Raw genomic sequence first — 19,291 nt, 5'->3', positions numbered from 1 at the left:
GGTTCTGAGCCACCATAGATTTATGTGGAAGTGCCAGTAATGCCTAGCCTGTCTCCCCCTGTAGCTGTGCTACCTATACCAGCTTCCAGGGAGGAGCTGGATATCCTCGTCAATCAGGCTGTTCTCTGCCTTCCGGAATCTACGAACACCGGAGCTAGCGATATTCACACTGTTGTGGCACTGCCTCGTTGTGGCACCTACCAACAGCCTAATTCATTGACGCAGACTAGTCCTTCTGAGCCTCCATGGACCCTTATACCTATCCTGGGATCCTCGAACGGTGATGGGCACTCTAATCCCACTTCGGCACAGATCCCATCGAGACATAAGTAAAGGACGTGTCTGAAACCATCCCTTTTGTCCTGGTCACTAAAAAGGACCAGACATTTTCGGGAGGGTCTAGGTCATAACTTCTCCCAAGAACTATATTGGTGTCACATTGCTATTTACCTGCTATATTTGACACAAGGAACCTCTCTGCCATCCACATGAACTTCAAGCAACATGTGATTGCTTCGAAACGTCCTCCCGTTGCCAGCAACAGGACTCTGCTAGATGGTGAACCTGGCTTATGGCCCTTGGTTTACGGCCCGAAGTCCAAGATAAACTAGCTGATCTGCCATGCACCACAGATAATCATGCACAAGGTCCAACAGACAGTGGCTCAATTGCAAGACCACCGAGAGACCCTGTGACAGCTCTCCACATTTCTTGCACAGCAAAGAGGGATGCTAGAAGCACCTCTTTCCGCTCCCGCGTGAGACCAACTTATATCCAGATCACACTAGCTCCGCCAGCCGGGCAGGCTCCTGGATTTTTCAACCTTGCCAGAGAATAAACGGTCCATCCCACTGAGGACCAGGGCTCGGGGTACTGTTCCCCAGACGCAACAAGGCAGAGAATTTTAAGCCCGCTATTTCCTCCTTTCAAAGAAAACAGGTGACTTCCGCCCATACTGGACCTCCAGAAATCTCAACAAATTTCTTCAGAAAAAAGTTCAAAATGGTGTCTCTCAGCACCATGCTTTCCGTACTACAACTAGGGGGTTGCCTCTATTCTCTGGACGTTCTATACACTTCATAGTGAGTCGACATTTTCAATACCAAGTTCTGCCATTTGAACTAGCTTCGACACCTTGTGTATTTCACCAAATGCCTAGCAGTGACTGCTAATCTACAAAGAACAGCATTCACGTGTTTCCTTACCTGGACGACTGCCCAATAAGGAGTCAATCCAAACAAGAAGCTCTAAATTCTCTAAGACTCACTATAAATCTACTACATTTGGCTGGGAATTCTGATCAACTACCATAAATCCCATATGGAGCAGATCTGGGCACTACAGTCACAATTGCCTTCCTGCCCAACAACCACGCAGACAGACATCCTATCAAATTGTCCACATCTCTGCGCACATGCAGCATAGCCTCAGCCTATCAATTCTTTCATTGCTGGGCCACATGGTTTCCATGATCCACCTCACTCCTATGACCAGACTAGCCATGAAAAAGTGGATTTTAAGATTTCCCTGGCTCTAAGCCATTAACCACTTTCGTCCCTGATCCATAATCACCAATCCAGTAACCAAATCCTCAGATCTTAGCCACGGTCACATCCAACTTGGGTTGGCGGGCTCGTATCCATACCCTCCAGACCCAAAATGCATAGACACCGCTCCATGAAAAGTCTCATTTCAACTTCCTGGAGCTTCAAGCCATACGTTATGCCCTTTATGCCTTCAAACACTGTCTCTCACACAACTTTGTGGATACAGACAGACAAGATAGTGGCAATGTGGCACTCGAACAAACAGGGACGCACAAGCTCTTATCTGCTCTGCCTGGAAGCCGGCAGTTCTAGGCCTGGGCCCTTGCACACTCCATGCATCTCTGGGCCACTTATCTAACAAACATACTAACAGACCATCTCGATTGATGTCTCCATCCCCACAAGTGGTCTCTAAATCAATGTGTAGCGAGCAAAATCTTCTAGCGCTGAGGTCAACCATCGACCTCTTGCGTTTGACTCAAACCACAGAGTGGACAGATTCTGCTCCCTATACAGGCTTTGAAATGCGTTAGCCATGGATGTCTTTGCTCGCCCCTGCAACAAAGGCCTCCTATATGCGTTTCTTCCAATACTGCTCATAGCCAAAGCTCACGTGAAGCTACAGCAGGACGGGTTTTCAATGATTCTCAAAACCCTGTACTGGCCTCGACAAGTATGCTTCCCCCATACTTCTCAACCTATCACTCCAGGAACCAATTCGCCTGCCCACAGGTCAACCTCATAACACAGACTCGCTGATATTCTCAGGTTCTTGTAGCTTCACGAAAACCTTCCACATGTAAATGTTACCATTCAAAATGGGCAAGATTTACCAAATGGCGTGCACAAAAAGGTATTGCCTTTTTTTTTCTTGCCCCACGCCATCTCTATTAAGCTATCTAGGATACCTTTCGGATTCTGGTCCCCAGACATTCTCCGCATGGGTACACCTCAGTTCCATCTCAGTGTACCACCAGGGAGTAGGGGATGCCCTGTTTAACAGCTCAACCCCTTGTGAGTCGGCTTATCATGGGTTTTCTACAACTTAAGCCTCATCTATGCTCACTGGTTACGGAATGGGGCCTAAATGTAGTGCTTATAAGGCTCATGCATTCCCTGTTCAAAGCCTTTGCATTCCTATAACATTAAAATTCTAACATGGAAAATTCTTTTCCTCGTAGCAATCACCTCTTCTAAAAGGGTCCGTGAGTTACAAGCCCTAGGTGCATACTCACCCTACACTTGGTTCCTCAGTGATAGTGGTCCTCCGTACTCGCCCTAAATTTCTTCCTAAGGTGGCCACAGTCTCTCCCCTTACTCGGTCTATAGTCTGCCTACTCTTCCCCCCCCCCCCCCCTCCCCCCCCAAGGCCTCTCTCTCTCACCAGGGCGAGAAGTTTTTGCACACCTTGGACTTTAAACGTGCATTGTATTTAGACCACATTGCAGTCATAGGAAATCCACCCAACTTTTTTTTTTTTTTTTGTTTTGACAAAAACAAGCTGGGAGTTGCAGTGGGCAACTCCAACTGGCTAGCAGACTGTATCGAATTCTGCTATAAGGAAGCAGGCCTTACTCTCCAGGGGTGACTGCAGGCACATTTTGTAAGGGCCATGGCAACATCGTACCACACTATCGTTCAATACAAACTGCCAACATTTGCTAGGCTGCGACATGGAGCTCTCTTCACACATTCGCAGCCCTCTACTGCTTAAGTTAGGACGTCCATCAAGATTCTGCCTTTGGCTAATATGTCTTGCAGAACTTTGTTCCAGTATAATCCCCCAACTCCTTCCACAACCACCTGCTCTGATTTCAGGCTGCCTCATCATTGCCAATAGCACCCCAATTATTGTGCCTGCTGCATGAGTTGTCTGCTATTGGCCTGTTGTAATATGAGTCAGCCTGTAGCTTGCTAATCACCCATATGTGAGGACTACCATCCTGCTTGTCCTAGGAGAAAGCAGAGTTGCTTACCTGTAACAGTTGTTCTCCCAGGACAGCAGGATGTAGTCCTCATGAAACCCACCTACCACCCTGCGGAGTTGGGTCTGCAAAAGTTTTTATTTTTTTTTTTCTTGCACTTTTTCTACAAACAAGACTGAAGGGAGACCCCTGTGGACACAGATCATGGCATGCTCAGCGTGCCAGTCAAAAGTTCTAGAAACTTTGACAGAAAAGTTTTCCATGATAGGGCTCCGTCCAGTGACATCACCCATATGTGAGAACTACATCCTGCTATCCTGGGAGAACACTGGTTACAGGTAAGCAACTCTGCTTTATCATATCTCTCTTTAGCTGATCTTCTCCTAACTTGTTTAGTCTTTCCTCATGCGGGAAGCTGTTCCATCCCCTTTATCATCTTGGTCATCCTTCTCTGTACCTTTTTTTTTTTTTTTTTTTTAAGATGGGACAATCAGAACTGCATACGTAGGGCCAGTTTTTATAACATGCGCACGGGCGTAGATTTGTTCGCAACCCAGCGCTAACAAATCTACGTCCAATTTTATAACAAGCATGCGCAGCCACACGCATGTTATAAAATCCAGGGTCGGCGCACGCAAGGGGGTGCACAATTGTGCAACTTGCACGCGCCGAGCAGCCTTCCTCCATTCCCCCCCCCCCCCCCCCCCGAGGCCGCTCCGAAATCAGAGCAGCCTTGGAGGGAACTTTCCTTCTCTCCCCCCCCTTCCCCCCCCCCCCCCCCCCCCCCCCCCCCTGGTGGCTGTTCCGGAGGCCTCAGCCCGCCCTTGGAACGCCTATCTTTTTTCAAGCCCCGGGACTTACGCGCATCCCGGGGCTTAGGCTCGGCGCGTGCAGGGGTAGGTTTTCGGGGATTGTATGCATATCTTACGCGCGCAACCCTTTGAAAATCTATCCCATACTTAAGTGTGGTTGCACCATGGATCAATACAGAGGCATTGAGATCCTGTTTATTTTCCATTCCTTTGCTAATACTGCCTAATATATTTGCTTTTTTGACAGTTGCTGCACATTGGGCCAAGGATTTCAAAGTTTTGTCCACACTGTGTTGCTTTATTAGAACCGTAAATGCATGTTTAATGTATTGCAGTAGCAAAATAAAGTAAAACATGGCTGTTTCAACAGGCTTAAGCTAGTGAAACATTGCATACTGTACCTTGGCACCAATAAATAAAATGGATCTCTCCATGTCACTCACTGCTGTATGTAATACTGCAGCAAATTAAGGGCCTGATTCATCAAGGTATTTTTCCCATAGATACAGAATGAGAGAAGCCTTAGTGAATCAGGCAGTAAGTACTGAAAAATGCCTGTATTCCATACAGTGTGTATGCATTTTGTTTTTACAATGTCTGACAATGATTTGGAGAAATTTATTTTTTTTTCAATGAAAAACTGGTTCAGTACAAGAAGGCTTCACCATACTTGTAGTGCCTGATTCAAGCTTTTTATTCAGCTGTATAGCTACTGAAGAGATGCGCTTCAGTAGAGAAAAGGCTGAGGTTGGATTTTCTGGTGCATCCATGGTTGAATAAGAGGTTCAGAATGAGCTCTCAGAAAAGAGCACTTAGAGAAATGTGAGAGATGGATTTTGTGAAGATGTTATGCCTTCTGTATTCCTATTATTCACTTTCTTCCCTGCAGTCATTGTCGGCAAATCATCTTAGTATATCAATTTTTTTTTTTTCTTCAGCTCGTCGGGTCTGGAAAAATTACCTGCCAGCAATTAATGGGATCGTCTTTCTGGTGGACTGTCTAGATATTTCACGCCTTATGGAGTCCAAAGTTGAACTTAATGTAAATATAATGTTCTAAGCAATTATTTGGCTCTTTGTTTCTTCTGTTTCATAGTAAATATGACAGGACCACTCAACCCTTCTACAAAGTCCTGCTGTTTCATGGTAGATGCATGACAGGAGGCCAAAAAACTTCATGAAATGACATGTCAGATCAGAGGGGGAGAAACCTTCCTCTAATTTTTGAAGATTTTTCTGTTTTGGGTTAATTTTCAAATGAGATTTTTTGCCTATTATGTTTTACTGTAAGATGTGTGACAAGAACATATCTAGAAGAGTGACTTTAAAAAGGAACAGTCAACCCTTGTAAATTTTTTTAGTAGCTATGCACACATTTTTCTCCTCCTTGCTCATAAAATGAGCACACAAGGCCACATACAGGATGCCTTCTGTGAGACAATGTTAAGATATGAGGTTAAAAATCCTTTCCTTTCCTGACTCTGAGCTAATTATTGAAAGAAAAAAACTCCCCTCAAAATACCTCCCCTTCTCCCCCCCCCCCCCCCCCCCCCCCCCCCCCCCGAGTTGGAGCCAGCTTATTTTTAGAAAATTAATCTACAAACAGAAGTATTCTCTTCACCAGTTTTGTTCCATGAAATACAGGGATAGGGGACTTAAGATAGTTTGTAGGAAGCATTACTGCCATAGGTTATAGCAGAATGGTAATGCATTCTACTGAGACATATATACATAAGGATGATGTGGCATGCTGTTCCTCTTCAAAGGCATATTTCTCTACTTTCTGAGTCCAGCACTGATCAGTTTGTACTTTCTGGTGTTCCTTGCTGTCCTGTCTATGAACTCATCAGTCACGAGAGGCAGCTAGTGCCCAGGGTACCATAGACCAACTTCTACCACACTGGAAAAGACTGACAAAGGCTGTCTTTATTTCAAGTATTAAAATGGGAATGCAGCCGTTGGGCCTGGCTTGGCTGGCAGAGGAGGAGAGTGTGGCCCAATTGGCTGCAGGTATCCTGCTTCCCCTTGCAGTAGCCAGCCCAGGAGGGAGCAGGAAGGAGGCCGTTAGAGGCTGGCGTGAAGGGGGAAGGCGAGAGATTAGAGATGCTGGGGAATAAGGGAAAGAGATGATTGGGGGGGGGGGAGATAAAGGAAAGAGTATAGTGGTGTGATTGGGGGTGTTATAAGTTATGGGGAAAGGGCTGGGAGACAGGCTATGTGATGGAGGAGATGAGGTGGTATAGAAAGGGACTAGGATGGAAGGGTGGCTGGGTGATTATTTGTATATAGGCAGGTGAGATGGAGGACAATAAAAACTGAGGGGGATTGGAATGTGAGGGGGGAGCAATGTTGGAGCCAGGGGAAGGGACTTCTTGTTCCACTCTCTATCTCTCATCCCCAATCCTTAATCTTTCCTTCTTTCTATACCCCCCTATCGCAATATTCCCTGCTACTGCACCCCATCCTTCATTTTCTTCCTCCTTTTCCTTTACATTTCCATTTTTTCTCCTCCTCCTCCCTCTGTACCTCCATGTCTGATTCCTTTCCTTCCTCCCAATTAAGATCCCTTTTCCTCTAATAAAGAACCAAATAAACTGGACCACAGACATGACTATAAATTTAAAAAAATATAAATAATTTTTAATATGCAAATTTGCCACAATCTTGAGAAAATCTCTGCTGCAGGAAACCGGGAGCACTGCTTATGTGCGATGCTACAGAATGGACCCTCTCTAGGTACAAGTAGATTTTGTGAAGACAAGTCTGTTTTTAATAACAGACATGTGAGACTGTTTATGAAACTATTCCTTACCACCCTGAGAGATCTCATTGCAGCCTTGTGATAACCTGGCTGCTCTGCGGGAGTGAGGAGCTACAGTGAAGGCTTCCTGGGACTGCTGACCTCATGTAATGTCAGCCTCTATTTTCCTCCTCTGCAGGCACTAATGACTGACGAAACGATATCCAATGTGCCAATCCTTATCTTAGGGAATAAAATTGACAGATCAGAGGCCATCAGTGAGGAGAAGCTGCGGGAAATCTTTGGTCTCTATGGTCAGACTACAGGAAAGGTAAGGCTGTAGGAGCTTGGGGTGCTTGGACAGTGCTATGCCATTGTTTGTAAACCTTTTTGCTGCAGAACGATGGCATAGCTAGGATTGGCTTTTTGTTTTCTTTGTGTTTTGGGGTTTTTTGTCTCTTTGACAGGGCCTGAGGTTAAGATGGGCAAGCACTCAGCAGAGCTGAGAGGGAGCAGGCAATGAATTTTCTTACACAATTGTGAAGTCGGAGCTATAGCCCCATTTTTTTTTCTTTTCTCTTCCCGTCGGTGTGTACTGACTGGAGTAGAAGCATCTTTGAAGGATGTAGCCATCAATGCTTGATGCCAGAAGGAACTACCCTGGCTGTGCACAATTGGCCCATCTTTCTCCAGGCAGTAAATATATCATGTATCCAAGTATTGGTTTTGAGTTCAGGTATCTGCAGCAATAGCATGACACCAAGAAACCACACCAGCTCCAGGCAACACATTTTTATTTATTTTTTACTGATATAGAAAGGATTTCTACACATTATCATTGTCTTTGGTGGTGCACAAGACAAATGTTGGATAAGGCCACCCTGGAGAACAGATTTGCATTACTGTCTCCTAATAGGTGTTTGGCCACAGAGCTTTAATAGTTTACATGTCATTGGCAGCAGTTTTCTTCCCTGTTCTTCAAAAAGTGCTATTGGCAAGAATTAAAAATCCCAGGTTCTCTAGCCCATGACTAATTGTCATTATTTGAGCAGTTATCCCCATGCACAGGCCAGCAGCTGTAATGAGTAAAATAAACAGACAAGAAGTGGTCCTGCTTCTACAACTGGCAGCTGGAATATATCCTTTGTGTAGACAGAAATAACTGGCAGACTGCATGTGCCAACTGGTCTTTTTCTACCATCTACTCTGTTACTATGTGTTTTAAACCACCATAGAGTGCCACATATCAAGAAAGGAGACTAGATGCGTGTGAAGACCAGGACAGTGCCCATATCTTTTGCTGCTTGATTTCTATTCACTGTAAACATCTAGAGCAGCAGTTGGTCTTCCATTACTGAGCATCATTAATGACTCGTCACTGCAGTAATAAGGTAGATGCAGTTCATAGAGTAATGATACTGTATCACAGCACTGCTGTGTAGTTGGCAAATGACTGAGTACAGGAACAGTTGGGACCTAATGGCTAGATAGTTGATGTTGTGTAAAAATTTCTGAGTTTCTGCTAACCTTAGTTGCTTATATTATACTTGCAGGGAAATGTGCCACTTAAGGACCTAAATACACGTCCCATGGAGGTGTTCATGTGCAGCGTGCTGAAGAGACAGGGGTATGGTGAAGGCTTTCGCTGGCTCTCCCAATACATTGACTGATGTAGCACTTCGCAGCAGTAACCAAAACTCCCAAGTTCTCCTCCTCTGGACTGATCCTGCTGGCGGCTTCCACGTCGATTTTTCACTGTTGGCATGTGGAAGACTCCACTGCAATCGCATCCTAGCACTGTGGGGAAATGAAGAAAAGAAGAAAAAAAAAAGACTATCTAGGAGCCTACCCCTACAGATGTGTCCTCCGCCAGCATGCAGTATGCACACATGCTTTCCAAAGTGTGCTGGATGCGTGTTGCATGCCTGCAGTGCACATGCCACTTCTGTAATGCTGGTCAACTCTTCTGATTTCCAATTGATTTAAAAAAGGAAAAATTATATTTTTTAGAGAAAATGAAAACTGTATTCCTTCTGCACCTTGTTTTGTTTTAATTAACATTCATCTCGTATGGTTTGAGTTTATATTAGATTATATATAATTTTTTAAAATCTATTTAACACTATTTAGCTATCTCAAGGAATACAGAAGCAACAATCTTTGCTATTTGGGGGGGGAGGGAGTTGATACTAAATGTGGACCTTGGCCTGGTCTGCTCCCCACGAATGATATTGCCTTGCAGCGATTTGAAGAGGAGAGCAGATGAGACTGATGCAGTTACCAGTGAAGATGTTTCTCTGGGCCTTTGCTGATAGGGAGGGCTGCTCTTTTTGAATTCAAGCAAACACTACTCTCTGTAGTCTGTGTGGTGGTATTATATGATGCTGTATATACATCTAGACACACATACCTATGGTAAGATTATGGTTCTTAAAATAGTGGAAGGATGCCATGCTGTCTAGATACCCGGTCACGTTAGGAGGGTCATTTTTTTCCCTCTTTGCATAAAAAGCGGCTTTGGTCAGAAAATCTGCAGTTGGGGTGTGATTTTTTTTTTTTTTTTTTTTTTTTTTTTGTCCCCCCGGGCTTCTGCTATCTCATGATAGTGAAACGAGTTATATTTTTTTTGGCACGTCACCACAGTAGATGGCAAGAGGGTTTGTTTGGTTTTTTTTTTTTTTTTTTTACATCTTGTACAGTAGCTGTAGTTCAAAGGACAGCTTTTTGTCCTGACTTCAGGGAGCCTTAGTGTGACAGCCAGGTGACAGTGCCTTCCTGGCTAATGATACTGAAAGGTGGGGAGGAAAGGTACTGACACTTGTGCTCCTCGGGTGCTGTGAGTGGATGAGCTAATGGCGCAATGGATTTGCCCTATTCCTAAGCAGCAAAGTCTTTTCAGTTAACTGGCAAACTTCATTGTCTCTAACTACCATCCCTGTCCCAGAGATATAGGCTGTCCAGTGGCTCTTAAGAGCTCCTGGTTTTCAGGGCAAGATCATTGCCCCTGAAAGCAGTTAGTTAGGTTTTGGGCCTGGAGAGCCTCTGCTTCCAACACATCTCATGTTACTGAAATGTGCTCTTTCCAGCAGCATCTATGCTCTGAGTGAGGTCACCCAAGATCATTTAACTTGTTTAAACTATTTTTCTGTTACCTCTGGCTCTCAGAATAAAATTAAAACAATTTCAGAGGATCCCCTTTAATTATGGCTTCTAGTGCATGCCTCTGACTTTTTTTTTTTCCTTCAATCTGTGCCTGTGCCCCTTTTGTATGATGGAGCTCCCATTTGAAAAAGGGGGGGGGGGGGGGTAGACAGGCATACTGTTTAGGAAGAAACATGGTAAGCCCAAACAGGAAAGACACTCTTCTTGAAATGAAATGAAATAAAAAAAAAAAAAAATTCATGGAAAACAAATGCAAAAATCTTTCACAGGATGGGAGGGGAGGGAAGACATGTTCACAGCTGCTTTTAGTTGGTATGCCCTTATCTGTAAACTTTTTGTGTGTAAAATCCTCATTCTTGCCAAGAAATACTTGCCCTTCACAGTTGTTTCTTTTTTGTTTTCTTTTTCCTTTCAGCTCTCTGAAAACTCCACAGCAGGTTCCAGAGAAGCTAGAGAGCACAAAGAATGATTAGGGTGAATGGTTTTAAGGTTTACAAGTCATCCAAAAAGGGGTGGTGACAATGTTAGGTGAGGCTGAGTCTCACCATGCTGGATGTCAGACAGCTGCTTTCTTGTTTTGCAGTTGAAAGCAGCTCTTGAGTTAGTCTTAACACGTAGAGGTGCTGCGGAAGACAAACACCACTTTATTTTCAGCACTGAAAGTGCAGTCATAGGCACACTGCTTGGAGCTGTAACCATGGGCATATAGTGCAGGTCATGGAATCCTTGATGCATTTCCTGCATTTGAGTGTTAAGGTGCTTCACAGAAGAGATCTTGCTAAATAAAAATGGTAGTTCTTGTGATGCATCTGAAGTGCAGTACTTTGGTCTTATTTCTGTGTGAGTGAATACATTCTTGGTGCCATGTTGGAACAAGTTTAGCTTAAAAACATATGGTGCTTGTCTTGCCCTTTTTAGGGGCAGGATGGGTATTTGAACTAATCTGAACATAAGTGGCAGTTGAGAATTGCTCAAGTTAATCTATGTTGACGTTTATAGCAACTGGTATCAAAACTTGCTTGAGACGCTCTCAATGGCAGGAAACAGTATGTCCTTCTGGCTGCTGTGGCTTCCTGTAGGATGCCTGTCATGATTTAGTGAATTATACTTTAGCACCATACAGAAGTAATAATAACACTTGTGTCCTTTTTGTATATTGATGGGGTCAGCACTGGGGCTCGTATGCCCACTAACCTTCATATATCTTGTTTGGTATTTTCTAGAGAGAAGCAAGTTCCAGAGTTGCATTCAAACATGCAACATTAACCACAGCTGCATAATGCTATACATGTATGATAGTGATTAGTTCATAGCTAAAGGACATGATACTTGGCACTGTGAGCTTTAGGATGGAAATGTAACCTACTACAACACTGAGCAATTAAAGCCAGAGAAACCATATGATATGCCTTCAAGGCTCCTCTCATTGACTTTGTGAGACTCTGGGCAAACTTCTCTGTTCAAAGCTTTTATGCTTTTGGGCACAGAATGTGCTACTATTTGTAAAGCATGTCAAAATCTTTCTCAGATGAAAGGTGCTACATCAGTCTTAAATTATTCTTGTTTATTAACTATTTGCATTTTTATACAATCTTCTTGGGGGTTGTCAGTTAAAAGTATGGTGGTGTGCACCAGCTTGTGTTTTTCCAGAGTGCATTTTCCCACAGGGAGTTGATGTAACGTCTGGGCCACGGCACTGGAATATATTGGTCAGTGCTGCTGAAATCTTGTTTGCTCTCCTACAAACAGCTCATAAACTGACCAAAATGTATTGTTGGAGACTTGAATAAATTTACTTTCTCTGATCTTATAGCATCTACTTCATTTTAAGTAAGACGTTTCTCTCTCTCATTTGGTCAAAAATTCTGGATTGGGTGTATAAATGAATAATTTCTTAGTGTGTAGACAAATAGACTTAGGACCAATGGGTTATGCTCCCCTGCTGGCAGGTGGAGACGGAGCAAGCTGATGTCACAGTATATATACTCCTGCAATGACCCCAACCTGCCAGTATTCAGTCTCCAGCAGATGGTGAATGTACATCTCCCTATGGGGATTGCTATGAATTTTGAAAACTTTATATTGAGAAACGAAATCCCTGCTCTCCTGAGGTGATACCTAAAGGACCCACCCCCCGTTGAGAATTCCTGATGTGATTTCCATGGTTCCTCAGAAGTGTACCTTGGTCCATTAGCCAGTTCCTGACATGGACTTAGCTGTTTGTACAGCTGAAAGGCAGTAGATGCAGAAGGTTGAGCATGGTGCTGATGGCAGATGCCTTCTCCCTCCACAGCCAGAGACTCTCTGTATGCAGCCAGTAAGCGCTGAGCTCCGGTGATTTAAAAAAAAAAAAAAAAAGAGAGAGATAAGAACTTTACCTACAGACAGGGTGTTTCCTTTGGTCTTCGTGCTCAGCTTGCCATCCTGACATTGTTCTGCTCCCATTTGGGTTAAGGGAATTGGGCAGCCTGGTGGGCTAGGCCCCGTGGTAGGCTTTTCTCGGCGCACCACATGATAGGCCACGGTGGCGTTTTTGTGCGCTCTTGTGCATGCTTTACTTCCCTTTACAGGACGATGTGCGCAGTGCATCGGCTATGCATGCATTGTGTGACTTTTTTGCGTGCATAACCTTTTTTATTTGTGTGGTGATATGCTCTAGCAGGGTGCACTAGTAGTGTGTGCCTTGCCCCAGCAATAAGTGCAGCAACTTTAAGTGTGAGCTGTTTGAATGCACAGTTATCGTCACTCATGGTGCCAGTAAACAAGAAGCCTAAGTGCCTTTCTCTTTGTGTTGCCTGTCATATTAGGGCTTCTCAGCCTGACCTCTCTTCCACCATGTCAGTGCCGTTCGGATGCTCAAGGAGAGTTGTCTTCCTTGGATTTTGCTAAGCCTGGATCCTCTTATTTTGATGAGGGTCTGGTTACTGTTTTGGTTGGAAGTGTGCCAGAGATGTAGCCCCAGGGTATAAACCATTGCAGTTAGATCCTCTCCCAGTGACTCCATTATCAGTTATTGATAATTCAGGAGAGGGTATGTCTGGGCAATCTCAGTCCACCAGTGCTCTTGTAGCTGCTAAGCCAGAAGTGGTTTCCCCTGCTTCTGTGTCAGAGGCAGCACCGGTGGTAGTGCAGCCAGCAGAGGAACTTGTCCCTCCTCAGGTAGAATTACAGGAAGGATGGCAGGAGATGACTTGCATTTTGAAGGGGTTAATGCATCCATCTAACACTGTGCAATCAGGTCTAACTGTAGATGAGTTAAGAAAAAGGTTTGGAGAGGTGCTTACGCTTCCAATATCTGAAAGCATAGAGCAAAAAGGGGACAGTGATATAATTATGGAGGGAGAGGATAAAAGCATAAGGGAAAAGGTTAAAACAAAACAGATCAAGATAGGAAATTATTTTCCTAGACAACAGCCACCCAGGCAATGTAAAACTCAGGGATGTGTAATTAGACACGAAGGTCTGGATGAAGAGAGAGCCTGTAGAGATGGAAACGGGGATCTGATTATGTTAGCCCAGAGTGTGTGTAAACAGACACCAAAAGAAATAGTGGCTGAGAGAAGCTAGTCGCTATTATGTGGATTTATGGGTAGATAGGTTATCTAGATGGACTGAGGACAGGAGAGGAGATATCCCTTGGCTGGCTGCTCTGCAGGAGATGGCAGTTCAGTTGAGCCTGGGCTTGGTCTGGATCCAGCTGCTTTTTTCTTGGGTGGAGTTTTTTGGTTTATTTTTTTTCTCTCAAGGCTTACAAGCCTTTCTTCAGGTGCAGTCTTCCACGTTGCCCACTCCAGTCAGGTTGGACTCTCAGCTGGTAGCCCTTCCCTCTTCCAATCCTACAGTTAAGCACCATGGCATGCCTCAGTTCACCACAGGTATCCCTGGTGGGGACCTGGATGGCATGGATGATGAGGTGGATCCTGATTCCTTGGAAGATGGTGAAATTCCTCCTGGTTTGGAGCCATATCAAACCATGGTATGGATCTTTCATAAAGATGAACTACCGACCCTGATTTCCCAGACATTGACTATGTTGGGAATGCCTGGGGCGGATTCTATGTCAGAGCCGAAGAAGAATCCCATTTTGGTCGCCTTGTGTAAAGCCTCTTGCTTTTTTTCCTATTATGGACACCATTCAAGAATTGATTGATCTTGAATAGGATGCCCTGGAGGCAAATTTCAAAGGGGCTTGAGCATTGGAAGGCCTATACCCTCTGGACCCAGCTATGAGTGTTTGTGTTTTCCCAAAGTGGATGCGCTTGTCTGCACCATATTTAAACAGATAACTATTTCTGCAGAGGAAGGATATTCATGATAGGCGGCTTTAATCTATCCTTAAACAGGCCTTTGATGCAGTGACAATTGCTTCCTGTTGAGCTCTTGTGGCTCATTCTTGTCTGCTTCTCTCAGGAGGTGGATGATTCTGGGATGAATTCCAAAGTAGTTATGAAACCTGCTGCCACCTTTTTGGCACATGTGGGCTGTGATTTGGTCCATACCTCGGCCAGAGGAGTGGCTTTGGTAGAGGCAGCCAGATGTCAGCTATGGTTGTGGAATTCGTCAGCTGATGCAGTCTCCAAGGCTAATCTTACAAAAATGCCCTTTAAAGGCTCTCTTGTTTGGGAGCAAGCTGGAAAAGCTGGCCAGTAAGTGAAGCTAGTCTCCAGTTCCCCACTTCGCAGAGAATAAGAAGCAATTGTAGCACCCCTTTTCTATGAGAGGTCGTCTCAGGGGTTCCAAACATTTTGTCCCTACAGAAACCCGACTTTTCAGAGGACTCTGCCTTTCATCCCTGACCAGTCCAAGAGAAACGGGCTCAGATGGCAGACTGTCCCGAGCTTCCCATTGAAGGTTTGCCAACCCACCTTTGGGAGGAGGAGATAGGCGATTCCCTATCTTTTATCAGAGGTGGGTTGAGATCACATCGGATCAATGTGTCTTGCAAGTGATACAGGAAGGATATGCGCTGGAGTTTCGCAGCATTCCTCGGGACATGTTCATGGTGTCTCCTTCCACTCCCCACAGAAGAAGCAGGCAGTAGTCTACACTTTTGTGGCTCCTCTGGCTGAGGGCTGTGGTTCCAGTGCCTATGTCTCAGGAAAATACGGGGCACTATTCCATTTTTGTTGTACTCAAGAAGGAAGATTCCTTTTGTCCCATCCTGGACCTTAAGAGTGTCCTTACGATCTCTGATAATGGTCGTACAATCGGGAGTTTCCGACCTACCTGGATCTGTCCAAGGCTCACCTTCATATTCCCATCTGTTTGGAGCACCAACGTTTTCTCCGCTTTGCAGTGCTGGGTTGCCATTATCAGTTTTGAGTGCTGCTCTTTGGTCTGGCCACTATCCCAGAACATTTTCCAAGGTTATGGTGGTCATGGCAGCGGCGTTTGAGAAAAGATAGGATCCTATCCCATGCTTGGATGACTGGCTGATTCGGGCCAAGTCTTTTGGCAGAGAGCACTGTAGTGACCAACATGGTAATTACTTTGCAGCAGGAACTCGGTTGGGTGGTGAACCTGGCCAAGAGCAGTCTCCAGTCTTCTCAGTCAGAGTATCTGGGAGGTCACTTCGACAGGAGGCTGGGCAAGGTTTTTCTAGTGGATGCCCGGATCCAAAAGTTGATATCTCAAGTTCATCAGTTGGTGAAAGCTATCCGCCTGACAGTTTGGCGCTATTTACAGGTGCTTGGTTTGATGGCAACACCTGAAAGTGGTGCTGTGGGTGGGGGCACTATGCATCCTCCTTCAGCGCTCACTGTTGTCTTGTTGGAATCCACAGTCTCAGGATTATTTGGTTCGGCTCCAGTGGTGGTTGCAGGAGGCTCATCTGAGAGAGGGAGTTTCCTTGTCCTCCCTGAAATGGTTGGTGCTCAGGACAGATGCAAGTCTCCAGGGTTGGAGAGTTCGCTGTCAGGAACTGATTGCCCAGGGATGTTGGATGGCTGAAGATGCTCTCTGGAATATTGCCTGGGTGGTCTGTTTTGCATGCTTGCAGTTTAGCCACAGACTGGGTCGAGCTGTCTGTGTGATGTGATGTTGGACAACACAGCGATGGCTTACATTTGCCAGGGAGGAACCAAGAGCCAGCAAGTGTTGCAGGAAATAAACCAAATTATGGAATGGGCAGAAGGACATCTTCAGATGATCTGTGCCTCTCACATTGCAGGAAAAGACAACATACTAGTGGACTTTCTCAGCAGGGAGAGTCTGGACCCCAGAGAGTGAGTGAGTGTCCACTGAGGCATAGAGGCTGCTAGTGGATCGCTGGGGCCTTCCGTCCCTAGACCTGTTGGTGACTTCTCGCAATGCGAAGGTTCTTTCATTCTTCAGTCACTGGAGAGATCTGTCGTCCCTGGGCAATGATTGTTCTCATACAGGTCTGGCTGGAAGAAGAGTTGCTTTATGCCTTTCCTCCATGGCTCTAACTGGGCAGGGTAATTCACAGAATAAAAATCAGTTAGTATAGCTGTGTTTTAAAAAAGGATTGGATAAGTTCTTGGAGGAGAAGTCCATTACCTGCTATTAAGTTCACTTAGAATAGCCACTGCCATTAGCAATGGTAACATGGAATAAACTTAGTTTTTGGGTACTTGCCAGGTTCTTATGGCCTGGATTGGCCACTGTTGGAAACAGGATGCTGGGCTTGATGGACCCTTGGTCTGACCCAGTATGGCATTTTCTTATGTTCTTCGGGGGCTAGTACTCCTAGTGGCTCTGGATTGGCCCAGGCATCCGTGGTATGCGGATTTGAGGAGACTTTGATGGAGGACTCCCTTTGTCTTCCACCGCGCACAGATCTGTTGCAGCAGAGGCTGGCTAATCTAGAGGATCTGGCTTGGTTCGGTCCCTGAGAGGACTCTCCTGTTGAACTGTGGATATTCTTCTGCAGTGATTGCTACCTTACTCTGTGCTTGGAAGTTCTCCACTTTTTTTCTAGCCTATGTGCAAGTTGGGAGAGTGTCCGAGGCCTGATGTGAGGAGTGTGGTGTTCTTCCTCATGCGGTTAAGATCCTGCTGCTTCTGGATTTTTTTTTTTTTTTTTTTTTTTTTGCAAGGTGGGTTGAATAAGGAATTGGCCCTTAATTTCTTGAAGGTTCAGGATGCGGCTTATGTTTCAGAGGCACAGTAAGTGGTGTCTCCCTATCGTCCCATTCTAATGTGGCCTGTCCCTTAAAGAGTGAAGTACATTTGGCCTCCCTTGCAGTCACTGGTTCCTTTTGTGGAGTCTTTTTACCTGGCACTGGATATTTTAGTGGGCCCTATGTTTCAAAGGCTGTGTAGCCTTTCCCTGCAATTATTGACCCTGAAAACTGTTCTGGATGGCTACATTCTACACATCACATTTCCAAGTTGCAGGCCTCCTTTTGCCAGGAACAGTTCCTTCAGGTGACTCCAGGGGCATTATAGTTGTTTGTTCCTTCCTTCTTGCCTTTGTTGGTCTCTTGAGTTCCATTTGAATTAGTCCAGTCCATTGCTGTCCCTAGATAAGGTCAGGGACATGGAGGAATAGTGCCTCCTGCATTCCTTGGATGGCAAGAGACTTGTGCAGTATTTGGAGGTTTCTGAACCTTTCTGGAAGTCGGATCGTCTGCTTGTCCTTCATGGTGGAAGGAAGCAGGGTGAACCAGATTTGCAGGCTACGATAGCTCACTGGATTAAGGAAGTGGTCACTGCCGCATATGTGAATACTGAAAAACTGTTGCCTACTGCAGTTATTGTTTGTTCCACTAGAGCTCATGCAGTGTCATATGCAGAGCTTAGGTTGTTGTCTCCCATCGACATTTGCCGAGTTGCAATGTGGTCCTCCTTGCACACCTTTTCTAGGTTTTATTGTCTGGTTGTGCAGGCCCAGGAGGATGCAGTCTCTCTCCACGTGTGGTGTTGACTGACTGACTGGACCATAGGCAGTCTCCCGCCTTGTTTAGGAGTAGCTTTGGTGCATCTCACTGGTCCATCTGTCTACACACTAAAACTTGTTTTCCTCAGTGTAGACAGATGGAATCAGCTTCTGCCCTTGGCTGCCAACTGATTGTATCAAGAGTCCTCCGTGGGAATACTGATACCAATGGATTTGCCACTAAGTGTTCATCTAGTCTCTAGCTTGGGGTACCTATGTTCTTGAGTTCAGTGTTTAATGTTTAAGTACAGTTATAGTTGACTGTGGTTTGGTTTTTGTTTATCACTTTTTTTTTTTTTTTTTTTTTTACTAGGCTGTTCAGTTGCTTTTGAAGAGAATAGTGGCAGGCCGGTGTCACTGCAGGAGTATATATACTGTGCCATCAGCTATCTCCATCTGCTGGAAGGGAAGCATAACCCACTGGGCCTGAGTCCATCTGTCTACACTAAGGAAAACAAAATTAGGTAAGTAACTTCTCCATTATCAGACCACCTTCACAAGTTGTTTTGGGTGGGTTTTTTATTTTTTAATTCTGTTGCCCGGGTCTGAGGAGTTTACTCTTTTATAACAGTTTCGCTGTAGACAAGCAGGGTAAGCTCAATTGCACAAAAGGCGTTACATCATCCCACCAGCACTGCGATGGAAAAGCTCTGTTTAGAAAGACCTAGAAAGCCTTTCTGAGCATGCACCGCCCTTCATGTATAGCCACCCACAAAGCAAGTCTCCTTATTCTCCCAGGATAAGCAGGATCGTAGTCCTCACATATGGGTATCACTGGACGACACCCTATCACGGAAAAATTTGTTAAAGTTTCTAGAAAGCTTTGGCACACTGAGTATGCCATTATCCCTGTGTCCACAGGGGGGTGTCTTTTTTTTTTTTTTTTTTTTTTTTTTTTTTTTTTCCCCCGCTGCAGTTTGCCTCGCATTCAGGAGCTCTGAGCTTTCTCAACTCTTCCTCACTGAAATACTTGACGTTTTATTTCACAAAATTTTTCCCTATGCGGGTCTCCCTTTACATACATTTAATCGATACTCTGTGAGTACAATGCCCTGTTTTTGATCGGTTCCTGTCACCTCACTGACGGTTTCCCCAGCTTACCAACCAAATTGCGGCCTCCCTTCTCCCTATGTTTTCATCCTCTGCCCCACAAAGCCTGCGACTGTCCTGCGATCCTCCACCGGGTTATTGAGGCTAGAGGGATA

At 45.1% G+C, this 19,291-nt stretch overlaps 1 protein-coding gene across 2 annotated transcripts in view; it reads left to right on the top strand.

Moving 5' to 3' along the window:
- The window catches only part of SAR1A (secretion associated Ras related GTPase 1A), a 43,314-nt gene extending 31,323 nt beyond the window's left edge, over positions 1-11,991 (top strand). For both annotated transcript variants that reach the window (XM_029609039.1, XM_029609040.1), the window contains exons 5-7: positions 5,223-5,326; positions 7,224-7,355; positions 8,578-11,991. In XM_029609039.1, coding sequence (XP_029464899.1) covers positions 5,223-5,326; positions 7,224-7,355; positions 8,578-8,694 — 353 coding nt within the window. In that variant the 3' untranslated portion in view covers positions 8,695-11,991. The remainder of the gene's footprint in view (positions 1-5,222; positions 5,327-7,223; positions 7,356-8,577) is intronic.
- The last annotated feature ends 7,300 nt before the right edge of the window (positions 11,992-19,291 follow it).

The sequence above is a fragment of the Rhinatrema bivittatum genome, chromosome 7, assembly GCF_901001135.1.
Source record: "Rhinatrema bivittatum chromosome 7, aRhiBiv1.1, whole genome shotgun sequence".
NCBI classification, from domain to species: domain Eukaryota; kingdom Metazoa; phylum Chordata; class Amphibia; order Gymnophiona; family Rhinatrematidae; genus Rhinatrema; species Rhinatrema bivittatum.
Note: the sequence above shows the minus strand (reverse complement) of the source record. Positions and strands in the feature narration are given on the sequence as shown.